This window comes from Anomaloglossus baeobatrachus, chromosome 2, assembly GCF_048569485.1.
Source record: "Anomaloglossus baeobatrachus isolate aAnoBae1 chromosome 2, aAnoBae1.hap1, whole genome shotgun sequence".
NCBI classification, from domain to species: domain Eukaryota; kingdom Metazoa; phylum Chordata; class Amphibia; order Anura; family Aromobatidae; genus Anomaloglossus; species Anomaloglossus baeobatrachus.
Genome location: NC_134354.1, coordinates 345,288,343 through 345,311,069, shown reverse-complemented (window position 1 = coordinate 345,311,069; position 22,727 = coordinate 345,288,343). Strand labels below are relative to the sequence as shown.

The 22,727-nt window shown below is 48.2% G+C and overlaps 1 protein-coding gene and 1 long non-coding RNA gene across 2 annotated transcripts in view; one reads left to right on the top strand and one right to left on the bottom strand.

Moving 5' to 3' along the window:
- The window catches only part of LOC142291441 (uncharacterized), a 26,763-nt gene extending 21,472 nt beyond the window's left edge, over positions 1 to 5,291 (bottom strand). Inside the window, exon 1 of the long non-coding RNA XR_012750482.1 lies at positions 5,104 to 5,291. This is a non-coding gene — a long non-coding RNA (uncharacterized LOC142291441). The remainder of the gene's footprint in view (positions 1 to 5,103) is intronic.
- The window catches only part of XKR8 (XK related 8), a 35,970-nt gene continuing 17,190 nt past the window's right edge, over positions 3,948 to 22,727 (top strand). The window contains exon 1 of the mRNA XM_075335968.1: positions 3,948 to 4,815. Within this exon, the coding sequence (XP_075192083.1) occupies positions 4,124 to 4,815 (692 nt within the window). The 5' untranslated portion in view covers positions 3,948 to 4,123. The remainder of the gene's footprint in view (positions 4,816 to 22,727) is intronic.

The following is a 22,727-nucleotide window of genomic DNA, read 5'->3' as shown; positions in this document are numbered from 1 at the left end:
CTCACACACATCAGATCTCACACACACACACACACACACACACATCAGATCTCACACACACACACACACACACACACACACACACATCAGATCTCACACACACACACACACACACACACACACATCAGATCTCACACACACACACACACACACACACACACACACACACATCAGATCTCACACACACACACATCAGATCTCACACACACACACACACACACACACACATCAGATCTCACACACACACACACACACACACACACACACATCAGATCTCACACACACACACACACACACACACACACACACATCAGATCTCACACACACACACACACACACACACATCAGATCTCACACACACACACACACACATCAGATCTCACACACACACACACACACATCAGATCTCACACACACACACACACACACACATCAGATCTCACACACACACACACACACACATCAGATCTCACACACACACACACACACACACATCAGATCTCACACACACACACACACACACACATCAGATCTCACACACACACACACACACACACATCAGATCTCACACACACACACACATCAGATCTCACACACACACACACACATCAGATCTCACACACACACACACACACACATACACACATCAGATCTCACACACACACACACACACACATCAGATCTCACACACACACACACACACACACACACATCAGATCTCACACACACACACACACACACACACATCAGATCTCACACACACACACATCAGATCTCACACACACACACATCAGATCTCACACACACACACACACACCTCACTTCTTCCCACCTACCCTTCCCACCCCACGATCCCAGCAGCTGTGCTGCACGCCGTGCTCCTCTGCCTTCTGCCGACACTCACACATCTGATCGCATACACACACACACACACACACATCAGAACACACTCACACATCAGACAGCATACACACACCCCCGATCGCATACACTCACACACACACTGACGATATCGCACATACGCGCTCACACACTCAAAACATCCGGAGATACCACATGCTTCCGGCCATGTGATCCTCCGGCAGGTCCTGGAAGGTCACTGCACAGTATCGCCGCCGAGAAGCAATCAATATCGCCGGAGGTTGTGAGTGTGTGGATGCGATCTGATGTGTGTGTGAGGTAGGTGTGTGTGTGTGAGAGGTGTGTGTGTGTGTGTGTGTGTGTTCCGCCACTGCAGGACCATGATGCGCTCACCTGCTCCTGGTCGGTGTCTGGTAAGTATGATCGGGGGTCTTCTTTCTTCTGTCTTCTCTCTTCTGGGGGTGCCTGCTGCCTATAATAAAGTGTCTTGCAGTGTCTTTACCTCTTTCACCGCTGCATGACACTTCATTAATGACAGCAGCTATGTCTTATTTTCAGGGGATGTCTTATATTAAAGCATCCCTGAAAAATCCTGAGATGTCTTATTTTCGGGGGACGTCTTATTTTCGGGGAAACACGGTAGAAGCTACTGCCATCTGCACAAGGCTCACCCTACCATCAAACCCAACTGAGCAAGAAACCTCTCCTCAAAAAGCATTGGAATATGTCACTTAGATCTGGAGCAAAACTGGAGAGGTTTTCCTTCCCCTATTTTGGGTCTGGGTGACAAATATTCAACAAAAGGCTACGGAACCAGTGGAACATACAATGTAAACAGCAAAACAGGTGGTTTTCTTACTTGCTTTTCCACATTTATTTGTCCGGTTACAAAACACTTTTTTTTCTGAAGTGAAGTATAATTATACCAAAAGGAATAAGCATCCAGACTTAGATTATCCTTATATCCACACTCCACCCTATCCAATTTTTGGGCCAATAAATTTCTTGCTACTTTTTTAATCAATTAATATAGTCTTTAAATATATCAAACCCAGCCTAAAAAACTCAAATGTCCTTTCTGCATCCCTTTAGGGTAAGTAGTTAAAGTACTCTGCATGTAGCTTATATTGCATACTCGGCCGATGTGAAATCACTGATGCAAAGTTGCTTGTCCCATACATAGTGTGTGTGTCTTCAAATGTTCAGGCTGCCATATGTCTACTGAACTAACATGTGGGGCACATTTCTACAAGGGAACAAGGATGGGTACAAGAACAGGATAGAGACAAAGATGAACACATTACTACAATAGGTGGAACAGGATGGGGGCAAAGATGAGCACATTACTACAGGATGGGGGCAAAGATGAGCACATTACTACAGGATGGGGGCAAAGATGAGCACATTACTACAGGATGGGGGCAAAGATGAGCACATTACTACAGGATGGGGGCAAAGATGAGCACATTACTACAGGATGGGGGCAAAGATGAGCACATTACTTCAATAGGTGGAACAGGATGGAGTGCAAGATAGGCACATTACTACAGGATGGGGGCAAAGATGAGCACATTACTACAGGATGGGGGCAAAGATGAGCACATTACTACAGGATGGGGGCAAAGATGAGCACATTACTACAGGATGGGGGCAAAGATGAGCACATTACTACAGGATGGGGGCAAAGATGAGCACATTACTACAGGATGGGGGCAAAGATGAGCACATTACTACAGGATGGGGGCAAAGATGAGCACATTACTACAGGATGGGGCAAAGATGAGCACATTACTTCAATAGGTGGAACAGGATGGAGTGCAAGATGGGCACATTACTACAGGATGGGAGCAAAGATGAGCACATTACTTCAATAGGTGGAACAGGATGGAGTGCAAGATGAGCACATTACTACAGGATGGGGGCAAAGATGAGCACATTACTACAGGATGGGGGCAAAGATGAGCACATTACTACAGGATGGGGGCAAAGATGAGCACATTACTACAGGATGGGGGCAAAGATGAGCACATTACTTCAATAGGTGGAACAGGATGGAGTGCAAGATGGGCACATTACTACAGGATGGGAGCAAAGATGAGCACATTACTTCAATAGGTGGAACAGGATGGAGTGCAAGATGGGCACATTACTACAGGATGGGGCAAAGATGAGCACATTACTACAGGATGGGGGCAAAGATGAGCACATTACTACAGGATAGGGGCAAAGATGAGCACATTACTACAGGATGGGGGCAAAGATGAGCACATTACTTCAATAGGTGGAACAGGATGGAGTGCAAGATGGGCACATTACTACAGGATGGGAGCAAAGATGAGCACATTACTTTAATAGGTGGAACAGGATGGAGTGCAAGATGGGCACATTACTACAGGATGGGGCAAAGATGAGCACATTACTACAGGATGGGGGCAAAGATGAGCACATTACTACAGGATGGGGGCAAAGATGAGCACATTACTACAGGATGGGGGCAAAGATGAGCACATTACTACAGGATGGGGGCAAAGATGAGCACATTACTACAGGATGGGGGCAAAGATGAGCACATTACTACAGGATGGGGGCAAAGATGAGCAGATTACTTCAATAGGTGGAACAGGATGGAGTCCAAGATGGGCACATTACTAAAGGATGGGGCACAGTACTACAAGAGGACAAGGATAGGCACAGTACTAATGGATGGGTATCAGTATGGGCACATTACTACAGGATGGGGACAAGTATGGGCACATAACTACAATAGGTGGAACAGAATGGGGACAAGGATGGGAACATTACTAACAGATGAGGACCAAGATGGGAACATTACTATAAGATGTTGGCCAACATTTCCATATGGTGCAAATTGTTAAACGATATTACTTACAAAAAGTGGGACAAAAGGTCACAAATCTTAGCCCTAGGTAGAAATGGCTAGCTGCAGGCATAGCCATGGCTAGGAGGAAAGAAGCCGGGTGCGGAGGCCCATCACTAGGCGAGGTTGAAGTGTAACCAATTGTCACTTCCACTTCTTGCCAAGGTGAAATAACACCAAATAATAGCTACATGAGAAGCCATTTTGTGGGTAACTGAGGCATAAACACGTCCCCCCCTTACATGAGGACCGTAGGAGGCTGCTATTCTAAGTATGCACTCACAGAAGTCACTGTGGTGAATCACTGACAGGGCAAGGAAGCAGCTGCCGGCGTTACCGGCCTCACTTCCCGGCCGCGCCTCCTCATGCAGTGTGCTGGACGGGATGCTGGAGTGCGTGCCGCCCCGCTACCGGCTCCAGGACCTGGCATTCGCGCTGTGGGGGACCGTCGCCTTCCTCGTGGACCTGGGCTCGGACGTGTGGAGCACAGTGCGCTACTACAAGGCAGGGGACACGGCCTGGGCTGTGCTGTATATCGGCCTCTACCTGCTGTCTTCCTCCGTGCTGCAGCTCCTCAGCTGGGGCTGGTACTGGGTGGACCGGCAGGACTGGGAGCAAGAGCCGGACAAGGCAGCGGAGCCCAGTACTGCTGCCACCGGGGACAAGGCTGCACACAACTGTGGCGATACCGACTATGCGGAGGAGTGCTCTACAATGCCAGCACCCAGCGACACGGGCAATGGGCACATGAAGCTCTGCAGCAAGGCCGGCACCAACCGCCCGGAGCGTCAGCTCCCCAGCCCGGACTCCCAGCTCAGTGCTGTAGATGCGCTGCCTATAACGAGCTCCAACCCAGAACTGGGCGTCCGAGGAGCGGAGCCCGCAGCGACAACTCGCCCCCCCGAGCCCGCTGTCAGCCACATTGCAGCGCCTGCTGTGTGTCCCTGCTGTGCCGGCCCCGGTGCTGCGAGCAGCGAGGACGAGCTGGTGATGAGGCGCTTCTGTACCTCCAGCCTGAGCCTGCGGCCTTCCTGCCTCACCCTCCTCCACCTCCTGCAGCTGGGGTACCCGCTCAGGTAAGGTCCTGTACCACCCCCTGGAGTCTGTGGGGGGAGGGGCTCTGTCCGTGTCAGAGGTCACGGCACATGTAGGGTGTGCGCTGCCCCATCAGACTGGGTGCCTAGGGCCCACCCTACCACTCGATGTAGACATATTACCTGTTCATACTCCAGCCTTATGTATGTGACACACAATACAGTGTGTAAGGCCTCGTTCACACGTCACTATTTTTAATCAGCATCTGCCAAAACCAGGAATGTCTCCAAATCACGGCGCCGGGGTCAGTCTTGTAAGTACAGTAATACCTTGGCTAAAGAATGTACCAACTTCCGAATTTTACCAGATGAGATCTGTCGCTCTGTGTCTTCTTTGCTTCATTATACGAGCACAGATGAGCGTTGTGACCAGGTGCGCTCTCCATTATCCCAGGCGTGGAGAGCAGCAGGTACAGGTATCCGGCAGCTGGTCAGCAGCACACCTAAAATCCTATTACACTCACCCTCCCTCCGGTTCCCCGCAGCGTCCACATCACATGCAGGCAGCTGATGGCGTGTGTGAGCGCAGCGTTCACATGCTGAACAGCTGACACACTGCTACACGCCGTCAGCTGCCTGTATGTGATGAGGACGCTGAGGGGAACCGGAGGGCGAGTATAATAGGTTTTGGTTTTTTTTCTATAAGTGTGTGGTGTGATGGGGATCATATATACCAGAATTGGGATCATGTATACCGTACCAGGATGGGGGACCACGAGCAGTTCTGGATGCATATTGCTAATCCCTGCCTAACTGTCCCTGTATACACTAGCATAGATAAAAGGATCTTTAGAAAGAGGATTTATAAAGATCCTTTATAATATGATAATGAGGCCAATGACTAGTCACAAGGGCATTATTTCCCCCAACTAGTCCGCCTTCATAGCATGTTAGTACACCCCTGTGGGCGTGCTAACATACTATTCAATGCCCAGCGTCCTCAGCGCGCATACCTGTGTCGCCACCACCTCAGGCGCCAGGGTTAGGGTCACTTTGCATGATCAGAAGCCCTGACACTTCCGGTCATGCGCATTATGAAGCCAGGTGTACGCGTCCTAGCTCTAGAGAGGTCTATTGCGCATGACTGGAAATGACGGGACTTCTGATCATGCACACTGAGCCTGAACCTGGTGTCTGAGGTGGTGGCAACTGATACACGCGTCACCGCCAATGACACAGGGCATTGAATAGCATGTTAGCACGGCCACAGGGGCGTCCCTGGGCTCATTAGCATAAGAAACTATCTTTAGAAATCCTTTTTCTAAAGATCTCTTTATCTATGCTAGTGTATACAGGACGGTTAGGCAGGTAATAGCAATATACAGAACTGCTCGTGGGTCTAAGTGTATATTGCACCTGACAGGTTAAAATTAAGAACCCCCAAAAACATAAAGTGTGCCGTAAACCCTATTCCACTTTAAACACTCAGTCATAGAACAAATTAAACTTAAAAGTCATGGTATTACTCAGGGCTGTGGAGTCAGATTCATTTTGCTGGAGTCGGTATAAAATGGACCGACTGACTCCTAAAATATATAATAAATTGGGTCCAGTAGTTCAATGCAGAATGGGCTGAATATTTTTTCATAGGAATTTGGGAAAGTTATGAAATGTCCTATAAATTGCTGTTCTATTCCTGATCTAAGGCTACATTCACACACAGCATTTTTGCTGCGTTTTTTGAAGATACGTTTTTCAGCTGCAAAAGCAGATCAGTTTCTTATAAAACCGCATCACCTGAAAGGTGCTCATAGATAATGTTTTCAATAGCAAAAGCAGATTAGAAAAATGCCACACAAACTGACATGTTCATTCTTTGTGAGGATCAGTTTTTGAGCCCAAAAATGGATCCTCACAAAACGATGTGTCTGAATGTCATATCTTGAAACCCATTGCCTTTGCTGGGATGCCCAGAGTCACTGCATTTCACTGTAAAAAATGGATCCGCAAAAATGCCGTGTGTGAATGTATGTAGCCTGAGGATCTAGTCTTTGTCTGAGGCCGGAGTCACACTTGCGAGTGCATCGCGTGTTTCTCGCATGAGTCTCTCATTGCATCACCCGTCACAACCGCACACTCTCCGGACAGGAACGGGTCGGTTGCATGTATCGCTATGCAGCTAAGACGCTCCTGTCCGGAGAGTGTGCGGCCGTGACGGGTGATGCAATGAGAGACTCATGCGAGAAACACGCGAGGCACTCGCAAGTGTGACTCCGGCCTTAGCGAAGTCTGTGCTGCACTTGAACACCAGTGAAGCTCCTCTTCTACAGGCAAGGGTAAAAGGTAAACACACTCAGAAAGAAGGAAGGCCTGCACTAGATGAAAAATATTTTGTGTGTCAATGTATGACAAGTGACCCAGATGAAAACAAATGCTGTGATGCCAAAATCAGTGTATACTCAGGCAGTGATAAAAATGCTCCTACAAGAGCTTCCAATATAAAAAGACATTTACAATGCTTCTATTTTTAAAGCTGTGACTGAGAAAAAAAATGTACACACACACACACATATACATACACACACGCACACTAACCTCTGTCTTCAGCGCCATGGCCCCGCTCAGCTCCACCCACTCCTCACTTCGCCCCCCGCACACATTCTCGGCGGCCGAGCGATCAGCTGATCACCCGGAGGACGGCTACTGGGAGCGATCAGCTGATCACCCGGAGGACGGCTACTGGGAGCGATCAGCTGATCACCCGGAGGACGGCTACTGGGAGCGATCAGCTGATCTCCCGATGGCCGGCTACTGGGAGCAATCAGCTGATCACCCGGCGACCGGCTGCTGTGAGCGATCAGCTGATCGTTCACAATAGTCTGCCTCCGGTGAACTGTAAAAAAAAAAAAAAAAAATTAAACGGATTCCGTTGTTTTGCAGCATCCGTTGTGCCACTATATGCAACACATCCGTTGCATCCGTCACACAACGCAATGCAACGGATACTGTTCAACGCAAGTGTGAAACTAGCCTAAGTGACAAAGTTACTGTAACAATGATAGCAGAAAATGTTTAAAAGACAGCTCATACAGCTTATTGTGAAGGACGGTGTACCATTATCATTATTTGCATGACCAGCTTTTACAGCTCTTAATGGAGAAATGGCCCGCAAACTTGGTGTTTCTCTGGAAAGAGAAAATATTAGAAAATTAGTGATTGAAGAAGCCCTTAAGCAAAAGGAAGATCTTAAAAAGACTCTCAAAAGAGGCTTCAGGTTTCTTAAAATGGATGGTTGCACACATCACAGAGGGTGAACTATTTTGTCATCAATGTTCGATATGTTTGTGACAAAGAAATTGTTACCAAGACACTGGCAGTAAAAGATACTAAAGCTAATCACAACAGCCAGTTTCTCCAGGCCTTAGTGGAAAAAGTTCTGCAAGATTACGAACTCAAAAAAGAACAGGTTCCTGCTATTGTAAGGACAATGCTTCAAACATAAGTACAATTAAACTGATAAATGAGAGTAATGAACAACAGGTAGAAGAAAATTTAGGATTCAGTATGTTGGAGATGGAAGGCCACAATGCTGGTCATGTAACTGAGGAACAAACAGATATTACAACAGAAGAACAGCAAAATGACACTTTAGAATTAGATGATCTTGTTGAAGCTGCTTCAAAACACTTTCATATTCATCACATGAGCTGTGTTGTGCACACGCTGCAGCTAGCAATAGCAGATAGTCTGCAAGAGAGACTTGTTGGAAATCTGATTGGAAAAGTGAGGAAATTGGTTATTGCCGCCAGAACCCCTAAAATTGATTCCATCGTGAAGACACATGCTGGGAAAGGGGCAAGTGTTGATCAATCCACTCGGTGGGGTAGCACTTATTTAATGATTGAGCGATTGCTTGAACTAAAACAGTTTCTTAAAGATATGGCGAACCCTTAGGTAACCCTAAATGAAGGTCAATGGACACAGGTGGCTGAATTGAAGGAATTGCTTAATCATCCATTTACCGTGACTAAAAAATTACAAGCTGAGGATTTAACTCTTGGCATTTTCATAAGGAAGTGGAAGAACTTGCTATTTTGACAGTCCAAAGAGGAGGTTTAGTCGCAGATGGCATTTCTGCTTCAATGAAACGGAGAGAGACAGCTATTAGAAAATAAAATTCTTCTGGTAGCTGTTTATGTGGACCCAAGTCATTGTATATTGCTTGATGATCAACAGCTTACTAAAGGAAAAGAAGCTCTGACTGAGGTAGCAGTTAGGATGAGTGGCCTACAGGACTGCCAGGTGCAAGAGGACTTGGGTCCTGACAGTGCTACTGCTGCCATATCTCCATCCTCATCAGATGACAAGTTTAACTTTGACAAGTATTTGGATGACATGGAGCAGGCAAAGCGTTGCCGCAAGGAAAAAGATTTCACTCAGTCTCCTATAGCAAGCAGATTGACCAGATTTCAGCAAAATTTTTCACTTGCTCTCAAAGAAATAAAAAAATTCAACCGTTCATCAAAACTGACTGAGCATGAGGAAATTCCTTTATACCCGGAAATTGTTAGAGATGTTGCCCATGTTATGGCTTTGCCTCCAACCCAAGTTAGTTTAGAGAGGTTGTTCTCTAGCCTTAAAATTATTAGATCAGATTTGAGGTCATCTATGAAGGAGGATCTGAGGGAAGCAATACTGTTTCTTAGAACAAATTAATAGACTGCACAAATGGTATTTAGTATGTTTTTGTTGAAAACTGTTTTTTGCCACTTACATAGTTTATTACATAGTGCTATATATGTGTATATATATATATATATATATATATATATATATATATATATATATATATATATATATATATATATATAATACTAGCTGCACTATCCAGCTTCGCCTGGGTTATTTACTGTTGTTAACAAAATAGAATGTATTAACAAAAATGTATTCTGCACACAAAAACCACAAAACAAATAGATAGAAATGTAATTATTAAAAGGCAAAAACTAAGCTAATAGAAGCATTTCACAACATATATTTCAACACCACAGATATTCCACACAGATTCAACTACATTGGCCAAGTAATGTGCTCAGTCTGTCTTTTTCCGGGACTGTGTCTTTTCCTGTCTGTCTCTTTCCCTGTCTGCCTGTCTCTGTCTGTCTCTTTCCTTGTCTGTCTCTATTTCTCTGTCTCTTTCCCCGTCTGTCTCTATCAAGGTCTGTGTCTTTTCCCATCTATCTTTGTCTGTCTCTCTGGCTGTCTCCTCCTCCCCTGTCTGCCTGTCTCTGTCTGCATGTCGGTCTGTCTCTTTCCAGGTCTGTCTCTTTCCAGGTGTGTCTCTTTCACAGTCTGTCTGTCTGTCTCTCTCTATACGTCTCCCCACCGACATCTTATTACCTCACATATAAGCTTCTTATACTATGAATGTCTTTTGTTCCTATAGCAACCAATCACAGCTCCTACTAATAACCTGTAGTTCCAGGCTCCATTTACTTTAATGGAGGCATGTTTTTTGGAGAGTAATTGTAAAGCACGGGGTTAAATTTTCCTGTCAAAAGTCTACGACGTTCCCTGCGTCACATGAGGTGTCTGTGCAAAATTTTGTGATTGTAAATGCGACGGTGCGGATACACTTTTCATTTCACTTTTTCCCCATTATGTAGATAGGGGCAAAATTGATTGGTAAATTGGAACGCGCGGGGTTAAATTTCGTCTCACAACATAGCCTATGACGCTCTCGGGGTCCAGACGTGTGAGTGTGCAAAATTTTGTGGCTGTAGCTGCGACGGTGCAGATGCCAATCCCGGACATACATACATACATACATACATACACACATTCAGCTTTATATATTAGATGTAATCTATATTACATAGTGTATTACATATTTATAATATTACAGTTTTTTGTGTTTTAAAGTTGTATTCCAATAAATATATTTTATGCTCTATCTAAATATCTTGATTATTGTATCATATAATTGATTATATGTCTGATGTTCACATTGTACTACAATACATTTTTCACTAAAATATAAGCAATATATGTGGGAGTGGGAGTCGTGGAGTCGGTGCAAGGGAAATTGAGGAGTCGGAGTCGCAGGTTTGGCTTACCGACTCCACAGCCCTGGTATTACTATATAGTTTTTCTCTGCAAGTTCTACTCCTGGATTTGGCATACAAACATATGCAAACCTACATATGCGTGAATGTGGCCTAAGGCCTTCTTTATACATCAGTGTCTCCGTGTGACGCCAGTTTTCACATGTATCGGAAATACGGACTTATGTAGACCAATTAAAATAAATATGCTTGGTCACGTGTGTTTTCACACACACCGTGTGTCAATGTGCTCCACACGGCGACATGTCTGTTTTCTGCTGGGAGCATGGGTGTCACACAGACCGCACACGGATGTCATCCACGTGAGACGTACTGGAGAAAACACCAAGTCACATAAGAATAAAGAATTTATATCCTTACCTGTCTCTGGCGCTGCTGACTCTGCTGTTACTTTTGGGCCCACTCATTAAGCTCATGCATTTCACTGCACTCACCGCCGACCCAGAAGTGACAGCAGCGATGGAGCCAGGCAAGTCCCTGATGTCACACGGATAGCTCAGGGACAGCACATGTAAAACACAGACACACATTTGCACCGAATGAGGCCTAAAACAGCGTGTGCCTCTTAATGAATTTCGTACATTATTCAGCTTACCACAGGAAATATACTACAATCAGGGACTATCTTATAATTACACCACCTTTGTGGTGTAAATTATGTTGAATTTCTTGGCCGCCCTCGCATGCACACCCTTTCCATGAAGCTTTTGCTCTTTTTTTTTTTTTATTTTTTTATTATAAAAGTCACCCTTCCCCACAAAACACATATAGCCTAGTCCCCCCATCCCACATGTAACCTATATAGCCTAGTCCCACCTCTCTCATATAGCCTATATACACTAGTCTTCATCTCCCACATATAGCATATATAGCCTAGTCCCACCTGTCTCATATACAGTATAGCCTAGTCCTCCCTCTCTCAAAATTGCTACATATAGATCCACTTTTCTATTACTCATACCGTATCAGTTTCACATAAAATAGTATTTACAATGGAAAAAGTACTACAATACCTCTGGCGATCAAGTGAAAATGGAAATAAGAATGAAGCTGCTAGTAAAATGGTGGGATCGCGTGCACCCATACATGGATTATTAATAATGCTGGTGATTATAAATTACTGGTATTTAAAAATTATTGGTATTTAAAAATATGTACGATAATTACCTGTACTTGCTTGAATATGTTCGCAGAATGATAGGAAGATGGTATCCTAAAAAATGATGTGCTGTGAATTCATGTAAATGTAGGACCTTAATGTGAATAAAATGGTATTAATATATTTCAATGTAAATAATTAATGAGACCATGGAAAAATATATTGTACACAAACCTTGGGGTATGTAGGTGTACTTGTGCAAATGGACTATATAAAACAAAAGAATCCCTGTACCTGTGTATAAAAAATAATAAATATATAATACATATAGCAAATTGAAAGATTAGTGATAATTATGTATAATATAAACGTCACACACCTGTATTAATGTTCAAAAAATGTATACATTCAGAATTGCGATTATGTAGAATGAGTTATTTTTCTATTGGTTCCTCGTTGCCTATTTACATAAATGCATGTTAGTTTCGAGTGTAATCACATTTGTGAAAAGCTGGTATTGGTAACAATCCAAAAAAGTCTAGCATATCACACCTATGCTTTTGCAGTTTTCTGTTAAGGTACCTTCACCCACAGCGAGATTTGTTGTGAATACGTTTTCCAGTTTGGGGCTCTCTCTTGTGGTAAGTGCTGGCGATGCATTTGATGTTTGGAGCGATCAGGGTCAGATTGGGCTATTTAACTGAGTAGTTTTCTCTGGTTACTTGCCGGTGGTCAATTGCTCCTGTGTGTTAAGGATATTCTGTAACCAGCTCTGCTCACTTCCAGAACTCCTCTCAGATAAGTGGTCTTTGTACCTCTGCTGTTTGTTTTCCACTTGTTGCTTTTTCTGCTTTTGATACTAATGCATGATTCGTATTTTGTCTGTGGAATTCATGGTGGAATGGGATCATTCCCTGCTGGGAGTGTCTGTATACTTAGCTCCATGATTCTGCAAGATTTGTGTTTGTCATGCTTGGTATTCAGTCCATCATCTGTATTAGTGTTTTTGGATCCCATTAACATCTGAGTGCTGGTACAGTGGGGGAGAGGTTGTGTGACCTCAGGATTTTTCCATATCAGAAGTGCTGGTGTATATTAGGGTTTTTACGGCTGCAGAGAGTGCTCCTTCCTATCCTTTCCTATAAAGATAGTTTGGGCCTCACCTTTGCTGAAATCTGTCTGTCTTTCTTGGCTTTGTATTGTGTTTTTCTATATCACCGTAGCCTTTACATGTGGGGGGCTAATCAATCTATCTTTGGGGACTACTCCGAGGCAGATTAGCTTTCTTATATTTCTATCTGTGAGATTATTTAGTTCTCCGGCTTTGTCAAGATGGCTAGGTCATCGTAGGCACGCCCCACGGCTACTGTTAGTTGTGTGTCAGGATTAGGTCTGCAGTCCGTTAAGTTTCCCGCCACTTTGTTACCTTTTTGGCATTCCGCATTTTTTGATCCTCCTCGGTCCCTGAATCATAACAGAGATTGCTAGCAAGATCGCTGCTGAGTCACAGACTCTGTGACGCAACAATGACCTCGCCAGCGATCTCGCTACGTTTGACACATAGCAGCGACAAGGCTCCTGCTGTGAGATCGCTGTTCTTGTCGGAATGGCCTGGACCATTATTTGATTGTCGAGATCCTACTGGGCAGGATGCATCGGTGTGTTTAACGCCTTACCAACGACCTCGTTGACGCCTCAGAGCTCAGAAACGTACAGCCGCGTGCAACGACCACCAAGATCGTTATACAGGTCGCTGCGAAGATCTGACTGTTTGCATTCTCACCATCGACCACGTAGCCACTTACCAGCGATCCTTATCAGGTCGAATCGTTGTCGGGATCGCTGGAAAGTCATTAAATGTGACGGGGGCTTAAGCCTCCGCTCTACTTACTGTTTGACGTCACTCCAGGGAATCCTCGATACAGCCTGATATTTAAGGCTTAGTGTAGTTTCCACATTGACCACTATTTAGCGGTCATATCTATTTAAAGTGGCTGATTGTGAGCACAAGCTTAGTAGTAGTAGTAGATGAATGGGACCGTTTTTTCATACGTTTGTGTGAGTTCAGCCTCAGACTGACACCTGTGCTGGGAAGGTGTTACTGTCAGTGGCAGTTCTCCTGCATAGATGTCAGTCTGACACCAAAACCCAGCACAGCAGGAGGAGAGAGTGTGCCGCTATGGATGGAGATTAGCTCAGCAGTGAATAGCTGTGCTAGGGTAGAAAGGGAGGAGCCTTGTATCTCTTGTTGATGTTGGCCCTGCAGCGGGGTCTACCAGGGGATTCCCCGATTTCCTGGTGGGCGAGTCTGAACCTGGGTCCATCACAGAAGATGTGAGTATTGCTCTAGTTGCTTCACTCTCTCTCCATCAAAGCAGGTGAGCAGAGTTAACCCCTTCCCGACCTTTGACGCACCATATGCGTCATGAAACCCTGTGCCTTCCCGACCTTTGACGCACCGTATGCGTCATGGCGGGTTTCCGTTCCTGCAGCGCTGGTGACCGGGTTCACTGAAATCTCACCAGCGCTGCAGGTACATAAGGACTTGTAGTTGAGCCCAGGGGGGGTGGCTTTTTTCCCCCGTGGCTACGATCGGTCTGATTGGCTGTTGAAAGTGTCACTTTCACATTCAATCAGAACGATTGTAATATTTCACCAATGAAACTTGGTGAAATACTACAATCGAGCCATGGCTGAAGATGGAATATCATCAGCCATTGGCTGCAGCAGGGAGAACTCTGTGAAATCCCCCCCCTGATCTGATTGGAGCTAGCGTCCATGTGACGCTATCCCTCCAATCAGATGTGGAGGAGCTGTGTGACCGTTGAGTGCCCTCCCCCTTCAGGCCTCATCCTGACGGTGGACGGCGATGCTGAAGATGAGGGTCCCCTGCTGCTACTGTCACCGCGATGTGCCGCCTCCGATCGCCATCTGCTGCCACCGATCGCCATCACGTAAGTTTCTCTCCCTTCTGTGCTGTCTTCCCCTCCCTTCTGTGCTGTTCTGCGCTCCCCTTTGTTGTCTTCCGTTCACCCCTGTCGTCCGATCCCACCCCCACCCCGACCTCCGTTCCCCCCGCCATCCGATTCTAGCCACACCGACCTCCGCTGCCTTCCCCGACCTCTGCTCCCTGTGATCACTCACCGCCGGTGCCCTGCTTCTGACACCCGGCTGGTGTGAGGGACTGACTGCTGCTGCCAGTGATCAATCCCCCGCCCTGCTGATCACTGGGCATCAGGAGGGTGCGATTGCCCCCCTGTGATTGCTTCCCCCTGCATTCCTTTGATTGCATCCCTGCGATTGTGTCCCTGCGATTGCATCCCTCTGCGTCCCTGCGATTGCGTCCCTGAGATTGCGTCCCCTGCGTCCCTGTGATTGCGTCCCTGTGATTGCGTCCCTGCGATTGCGTCCCTGCGATTGTATCCCTCTGCGTCCCTGCGACTGCGTCCCTGCGATTGCGTCCCTGCGATTGCATCCCCCTGCGTCCCTGTGATTGCGTCCCTAAGATTGCGTCCCTGTGATTGCGTCCCTCTGCGTCCCTGCGATTGCGTCCCTGAGATTGCGTCCCTGTGATTGCGTCCCTGTGATTGCGTCCCTGTGATTGCGTCCCTGCGATTGCGTCCCTGCGATTGTATCCCTCTGCGTCCCTGCGACTGCGTCCCTGCGATTGCGTCCCTGCGATTGCGTCCCTAAGATTGCGTCCCTGTGATTGCGTCCCTGTAATTATGGCCCCTGCATCTCCTCAGCCCCCTCCTGCAGTAGAAAGTTTCACCAAACACTTGCACATACACACGCACACTAAAATAAAGTTTAGGGTTTTGGTTTTTTTTGCACACGCACACACCAATGTCCTGCTCGTCCCTCCGTAGCTGATAGTGAGGGAGAAGGTCCCACTTTTCTCTATTTCTCCCACTCTTCCTCCTCCAGTGACAGACTCTACGTCGCAGGACAAGAAATCATCCGGAGGCAGGGAGGAGAAGAAGCCGGAGGCCGGGAGGAGAGCCGGAGGCCATGGAGGAAGACCCACAGTAAAGTGTGAGTAACCCCCAACCTAGCGCTAGTGCACTAAACCACACACACCAAACTGACGTACATTACACCACACTAACCTGAAATACACTACGTCAGGTTGGTATGCGGTGTAGTGTAGGTCAGGTTGATGTGTGTGGTGTAGTGTACGTCAGGTTGGCATGTGTGGTGTAGTATACACCACACACACCATCCTGACATATACCACACACCAACCTAACATACACTAAGTCAGGTTGGTGTGTGGGGTGTAGTGTATGTTAGTTTGGTGTGGGGTGCAGTGTACGTCAGGTTGATGTGTGTGTGGTAAACAACCTGATGTATACTACACTACACACACACCAACCTGACGTAAACTACACTACACACACATACCAACCTGACATACACTACATATTCTCCATACGCCACATGGTGTCCGTAAATAATTGGAGCTAATTTTCCATTCAAATTGTTAGCAGACACCATGTCGCGTATGGAGAGCCCCTGTGTGCCTACACATTGGTGCTCCCCCAGAAGTGACCCCATTTTGGAAACTAGACCTCCCAAGGAACGTATCTAGATGCATAGTGAGTACTTTGAACCTCCAGGTGCTTCACAAATTGATCCGTAAAAATTAAAAAGTACTTTTTTTTTTTCACAAATTTTCTTTTAGCCTCAATTTTTTTTATTTTCACATGGGCAACAGGATAAAATGGATCCTAAAATTTGTTGGGCAATTTCTCCTGAGTACATAGATACCTCATATGTGGTCATAAACCACTGTTTGGGTGCACGGCAGGGCTCGGAAGGGAAGGAGCGCCATTTGACTTTTTGAATGGAAAATTAGCTCCAAAAGTCAAATAGCGCTCCTTGCCTTCCAAGCCTTGCCGTGCACCCAAACACTTGATTTCCACCACATATGAGGTATCTGTGTACTCAGAAATTGCACAATAAATTTGATGGTGTAATTTTTGCTGATACCCTTGTGGAAAAAAAACCTACCTGGTTGAAGTAACAATTTTGTGGTAAAAAAAAAATATAAATTTCTTCGGCGCTCCATTGGGAGACCCAGACGATTGGGTGTATAGCACTGCCTCCGGAGGTGTATAGCACTGCCTCCGGAGGCCACACAAAGCATTACACTAAAAAGTGTAAGGCCCCTCCCCTTCTGGCTATACACCCCCCGTGGGATCACGGGCTCATCAGTTTTCAAGCTTTGTGCGAAGGAGGTCAGACATCCACGCATAGCTCCACTGTTTAGTCAGCAGTAGCTGCTGACTATATCGGATGGAAGAAAAGAGGGCCCAAACTAGGGCCCCCAGCATGCTCCCTTCTCACCCCATTCCTATTGGCGGTGTTTGTTAAGGTTGAGGTACCCATTGTGGGTACGGAGGCTGGAGCCCACATGCTGCTTTCCTTCCCCATCCCCCTGAGGGGCTCTGAGGAAGTGGGATCTTACCGGCCCCCAAGCCCTGAGGCCGGGCTCCATCCACAGACCCGTAGAACCTGCTGGATACGGAGCTGGGTACCGTTCAGGGACAAGGCCCTGCAACATTCAGGTACTCTGTGTCCCCGTATGGACAGGCCGCGCATACTCCAGACTTGCTGGGTGTGCTAGTGCGCCGGGGACAGTAGCGCTGTGCGCTGGGGTTACAGTCACTGCAGTTTCTCTGAGGGACTTTTTGTGTTGGGGACTGCCGCGCCGGCCGCCCCTGGAGCGGCGGCGCGGCTGAGACTTGTGGTGCGCCGGGGACTTAGCGCCGACCGTGCTTTTACGACGGCGGCGCTTATAAATCTAGTCCCCGGCTTTTGCGGCCTAGCTCTGCTTCGTTCCCGCCCCCACCCTGTCAATCAGGGCAAGGGAGAGACGCTGTAAGATAGTCAGCGCCGAGGGCTGGAGTCTTATTTACATACTCCAGCCCTCTCACTGAGCACAGTGGGGAGCAGGTTTCCCGCACTTTGTCTGCACACGCCCAGGGCCCGCCCCTCTCCACAGGACGCCGGCAGCCATTCCTACATGCAGTCTGGCTGGAGAACACAGGCTCTGGGAGACCCAGACAAGGGATTTCTGGCGACCACACACCCGCGTTAAGCGGGCGGTAAGCAGCACATTAGTGCTGGCCCCACTAGTGCCCCAGTGTTATATTGGTGTATTTTTTTCTCTATACCATATATATATATATTGCACTGTAAGGTCGCTTCTTGGCTGTATACCCTATATTGCACTGAGGAGACGACAACATGTCATCCGCAAAACGCAAGGGTGCCAAGACACAGGCTGTATACGCTACTTGTGCCGCTTGTGGGGCTGATCTACCGGCAGGTTCCCATGACCCCCATTGTGTGCAATGTTCGGTCCCTGTGCCACTTCGTCAGCCGGAGTCTATGGTGGTAGTGGCCCAGGCAGAGTCACCGGTGAACCCTGTCCCGGTGACGGGGACAGAGTTTGCAGTTTTTGCTGACAAGATGTCTGTCACTATGACAAAAATCCTAGAGACCTTGCAGGCCAGGCCAGTTACTCAGACCATGGACACTGCTGCGTCAATGTTCCCCGGTCCCCCTCAGTTGGAGTTAATCCGTGCTTCAAGGGGGTCCCAGGCATCTCAGGCTGAAGGCTCTGACTCAGATGACAGTCCCAGGCAGCCTAAGCGAGCTCGCTGGGAGAGACCCTCCACGTCATCACGCGGATCAGGGTCTCAGCGAGAAGAGTCTCTGCATGATGAGACAGAGGAGGGTGATCAGGAGTCTAATCCTGAGACCGCTCTCAATCTGGATACTCCTGATGGTGACGCCATGGTAAATGACCTTATAGCGGCCATCAATAGACTGTTGGATATTTCTCCCCCAGCCCCTTCAGCAGAAGAGGCAGCTGCACAGCAGGAGAAGTTCCATTTCAGGTATCCCAAGCGTAAACTGAGTACTTTTCTGGACCACGCTGACTTCAGAGAATCAGTCCAGAAACACCATGCTTATCCAGACAAGCGTTTCTCCAAACGTCTTAAGGATACACGTTATCCCTTTCCCCCTGACGTGGTCAAACGCTGGACCCAGTGTCAAAAGGTGGATCCCCCAATCTCCAGGCTTGCGGCTAGATCCATAGTTGCAGTGGAGGATGGGGCTTCACTTAAAGATGCCAATGACAGACAGATGGACCTTTGGTTGAAATCTGTCTATGAAGCTATCGGCGCGTCGTTTGCTCCAGCATTCGCGGCCGTGTGGGCACTCCAAGCTATTTCAGCTGGTCTGGCACAGGTGGACTCTATCATACGTCCAGCAGTGCCGCAAGTGGAGTCCTTAACTTCGCAAATGTCTGCGTTTGCGACCTATGCTATCAACGCTGTCCTGGACTCTACGAGCCGTACCTCAATGGCGTCTGCCAACTCGGTGGTTTTGCGCAGAGCCTTGTGGTTAAAAGAATGGAAAGCGGATTCTGCTTCCAAAAAATGTTTAACCAGCTTGCCACTATCTGTAGACAGACTGTTTGGTGAGCAATTGGCTGAAATCATTAAACAGTCCAAGGGTAAAGACTCCTCCTTACCCCAGCCCAGATCAAGCAAACCTCAACAAAGGAGGTGGCAGTCGAGGTTTCGGTCCTTTCGAGGCTCCGGCAAGGCCCAATTCTCCTCGTCCAAAGGGACTCAGAAGGAGCAAAGGGGCTCAGATTCCTGGCGGGCTCACTCACGCCCCAAGAAAGCAACCGGAGGAACCGCTTCCAAGGCGGCTGCCTCATGACTTTCGGCCTCCTCCCTCCGCATCCTCGGTCGGTGGCAGGCTCTCCCGCTTTTGCGACATTTGGCTGCCACAGGTCAAGGACCGGTGGGTAACAGACATTTTGTCTCACGGGTACAGGATAGAGTTCAGTTCTCGTCCTCCGCCTCGGTTCTTCAGAACTTCCCCACATCCCGACCGAGCAGATGCTCTTCTGCAGGCGGTGGGCTCACTAAGAGCAGAAGGAGTGGTGATCCCTGTTCCTCTTCAGGAACAAGGGCAAGGTTTTTACTCCAATCTCTTCGTGGTTCCAAAAAAGGACGGCTCGTTCCGTCCTGTTCTGGACCTAAAGCTGCTCAACAAGCATGTGAACGCCAGGCGGTTCCGGATGGAATCCCTCCGCTCCGTCATTGCCTCAATGTCTCAAGGAGATTTCCTTGCATCAATAGACATCAAAGATGCTTATCTCCACGTGCCGATTGCTACAGAGCACCAACGTTTTCTACGTTTTGTGATAAGAGACGAACATCTCCAGTTCGTAGCTCTGCCATTTGGTCTGGCGACAGCCCCACGGGTTTTCACCAAGGTCATGGCGGCAGTGGTAGCAGTCTTGCACTCCCAGGGACACTCGGTGATCCCTTACTTGGACGATCTACTTGTCAAAGCACCCTCTCAAGAGGCATGCCAACACAGCCTGAATGTTGCGCTGGAGACTCTCCAGACTTTCGGGTGGATCATCAACTTTTCAAAGTCAAATCTGTCACCGACTCAATCACTAACGTATCTTGGCATGGAGTTTCATACTCTCTCAGCGATAGTGAAGCTTCCGCTGGACAAGCAGCGGTCACTACAGACAGGGGTACAGTCTCTCCTTCATGGTCAGTCGCACTCCTTAAGGCGCCTCATGCACTTCCTAGGGAAGATGGTGGCAGCAATGGAGGCAGTCCCGTTTGCACAGTTTCATCTGCGCCCACTTCAATGGGACATTCTCCGCCAATGGGACGGGAAGTCAACTTCCCTGGACAGGAAAGTCTCCCTTTCCCAGACGGCCAAGGACTCTCTGCAATGGTGGCTTCTTCCCACCTCATTATCACAGGGAAGATCATTCCTACCCCCATCCTGGGCAGTGGTCACGACAGACGCGAGTCTGTCAGGGTGGGGAGCAGTTTTTCTCCACCACAGGGCTCAAGGGACGTGGACTCAGCAGGAGTCCACCCTTCAGATCAATGTTCTGGAAATCAGGGCAGTGTATCTTGCCCTACTAGCCTTCCAGCAGTGGCTGGAAGGAAAGCAGATCCGAATTCAGTCGGACAACTCCACAGCGGTGGCATACATCAACCACCAAGGAGGGACACGCAGTCGGCAAGCCTTCCAGGAAGTCCGGCGGATTCTGTTGTGGGTGGAGGACAGAGCATCCACCATATCAGCGGTTCACATCCCGGGCGTAGAAAACTGGGAAGCAGACTTCCTCAGTCGCCAGGGCATGGACGCAGGGGAATGGTCCCTTCACCCGGACGTGTTTCAGGAAATCTGCCGCCGCTGGGGGGTGCCGGACGTCGACCTAATGGCGTCGCGGCACAACAACAAGGTCCCGACGTTCATGGCGCGGTCTCGCGATCAAAGAGCTCTGGCGGCAGACGCCTTAGTGCAAGATTGGTCGCAGTTCCGGCTCCCTTATGTGTTCCCACCTCTGGCACTCTTGCCCAGAGTGCTACGCAAGATCAGATCCGATTGCAGCCGCGTCATACTCGTCGCCCCAGACTGGCCGAGGAGGTCGTGGTACCCGGATCTGTGGCATCTCACGGTCGGCCAACCGTGGACACTACCAGACCGACCAGACTTACTGTCCCAAGGGCCGTTTTTCCATCGGAATTCTGCGGCCCTGAACCTGACTGTGTGGCCATTGAGTCCTGGATCCTAGCGTCTTCAGGATTATCCCAAGGAGACAGGCTAGGAAGTCCACTTCTGCTAAGATCTACCACAGAACGTGGAGGATTTTCTTATCCTGGTGCTCTGCACAAGGAGTATCCCCCTGGCCATTCGCGTTACCTACTTTTCTTTCCTTCCTGCAATCTGGGTTGGAAAAGGGCTTGTCGCTCGGCTCCCTTAAAGGGCAAGTCTCGGCACTATCCGTGTTTTTTCAGAAGCGTCTAGCACGACTTTCTCAGGTGCGCACGTTCCTGTAGGGGGTTTGTCATATCGTCCCTCCGTACAGGCGGCCGTTAGATCCATGGGATCTAAACAGGGTACTAGTTGCTCTCCAGAAGCCGCCCTTCGAGCCTCTGAGGGATGTTTCACTTTCTCGTCTCTCACAGAAAGTGGCCTTTCTAGTGGCGGTCACGTCTCTTCGGAGAGTGTCTGAGCTAGCAGCGCTGTCATCCAACGCTCCCTTCCTGGTGTTCCACCAGGACAAGGTAGTGCTGCGCCCCATTCAGGAGTTTCTCCCTAAGGTGGTATCCTCTTTTCATCTTAATCAGGATATCTCCTTGCCTTCCTTTTGTCCTCATCCAGTTCTTCGGTATGAAAAGGATTTACATTTGTTAGATCTGGTGAGAGCACTCAGAATCTACATTTCCCGCACGGCGCCCCTGCGCCGCTCGGATGCACTCTTTGTCCTTGTCGCTGGTAAGCGCAAAGGGTCGCAGGCTTCCAAAGCCACCCTGGCTCGATGGATCAAAGAACCAATTCTTGAAGCCTACCGTTCTGCTGGGCTTCCGGTTCCATCAGGGCTGAAGGCCCATTCTACCAGAGCCGTGGGTGCGTCCTGGGCATTACGACACCAGGCTACGGCTCAACAGGTGTGCCAGGCAGCTACCTGGTCGAGTCTGCACACTTTCACCAAACATTATCAGGTGCATACCTATGCTTCGGCGGACGCCAGCCTAGGTAGAAGAGTCCTGCAGGCGGCAGTTACCTCCCCGTAGGGGAAGGCTGTCTTTGCAGCTCTAACATGAGGTATTTCTTTACCCACCCAGGGACTGCTTTTGGACGTCCCAATCGTCTGGGTCTCC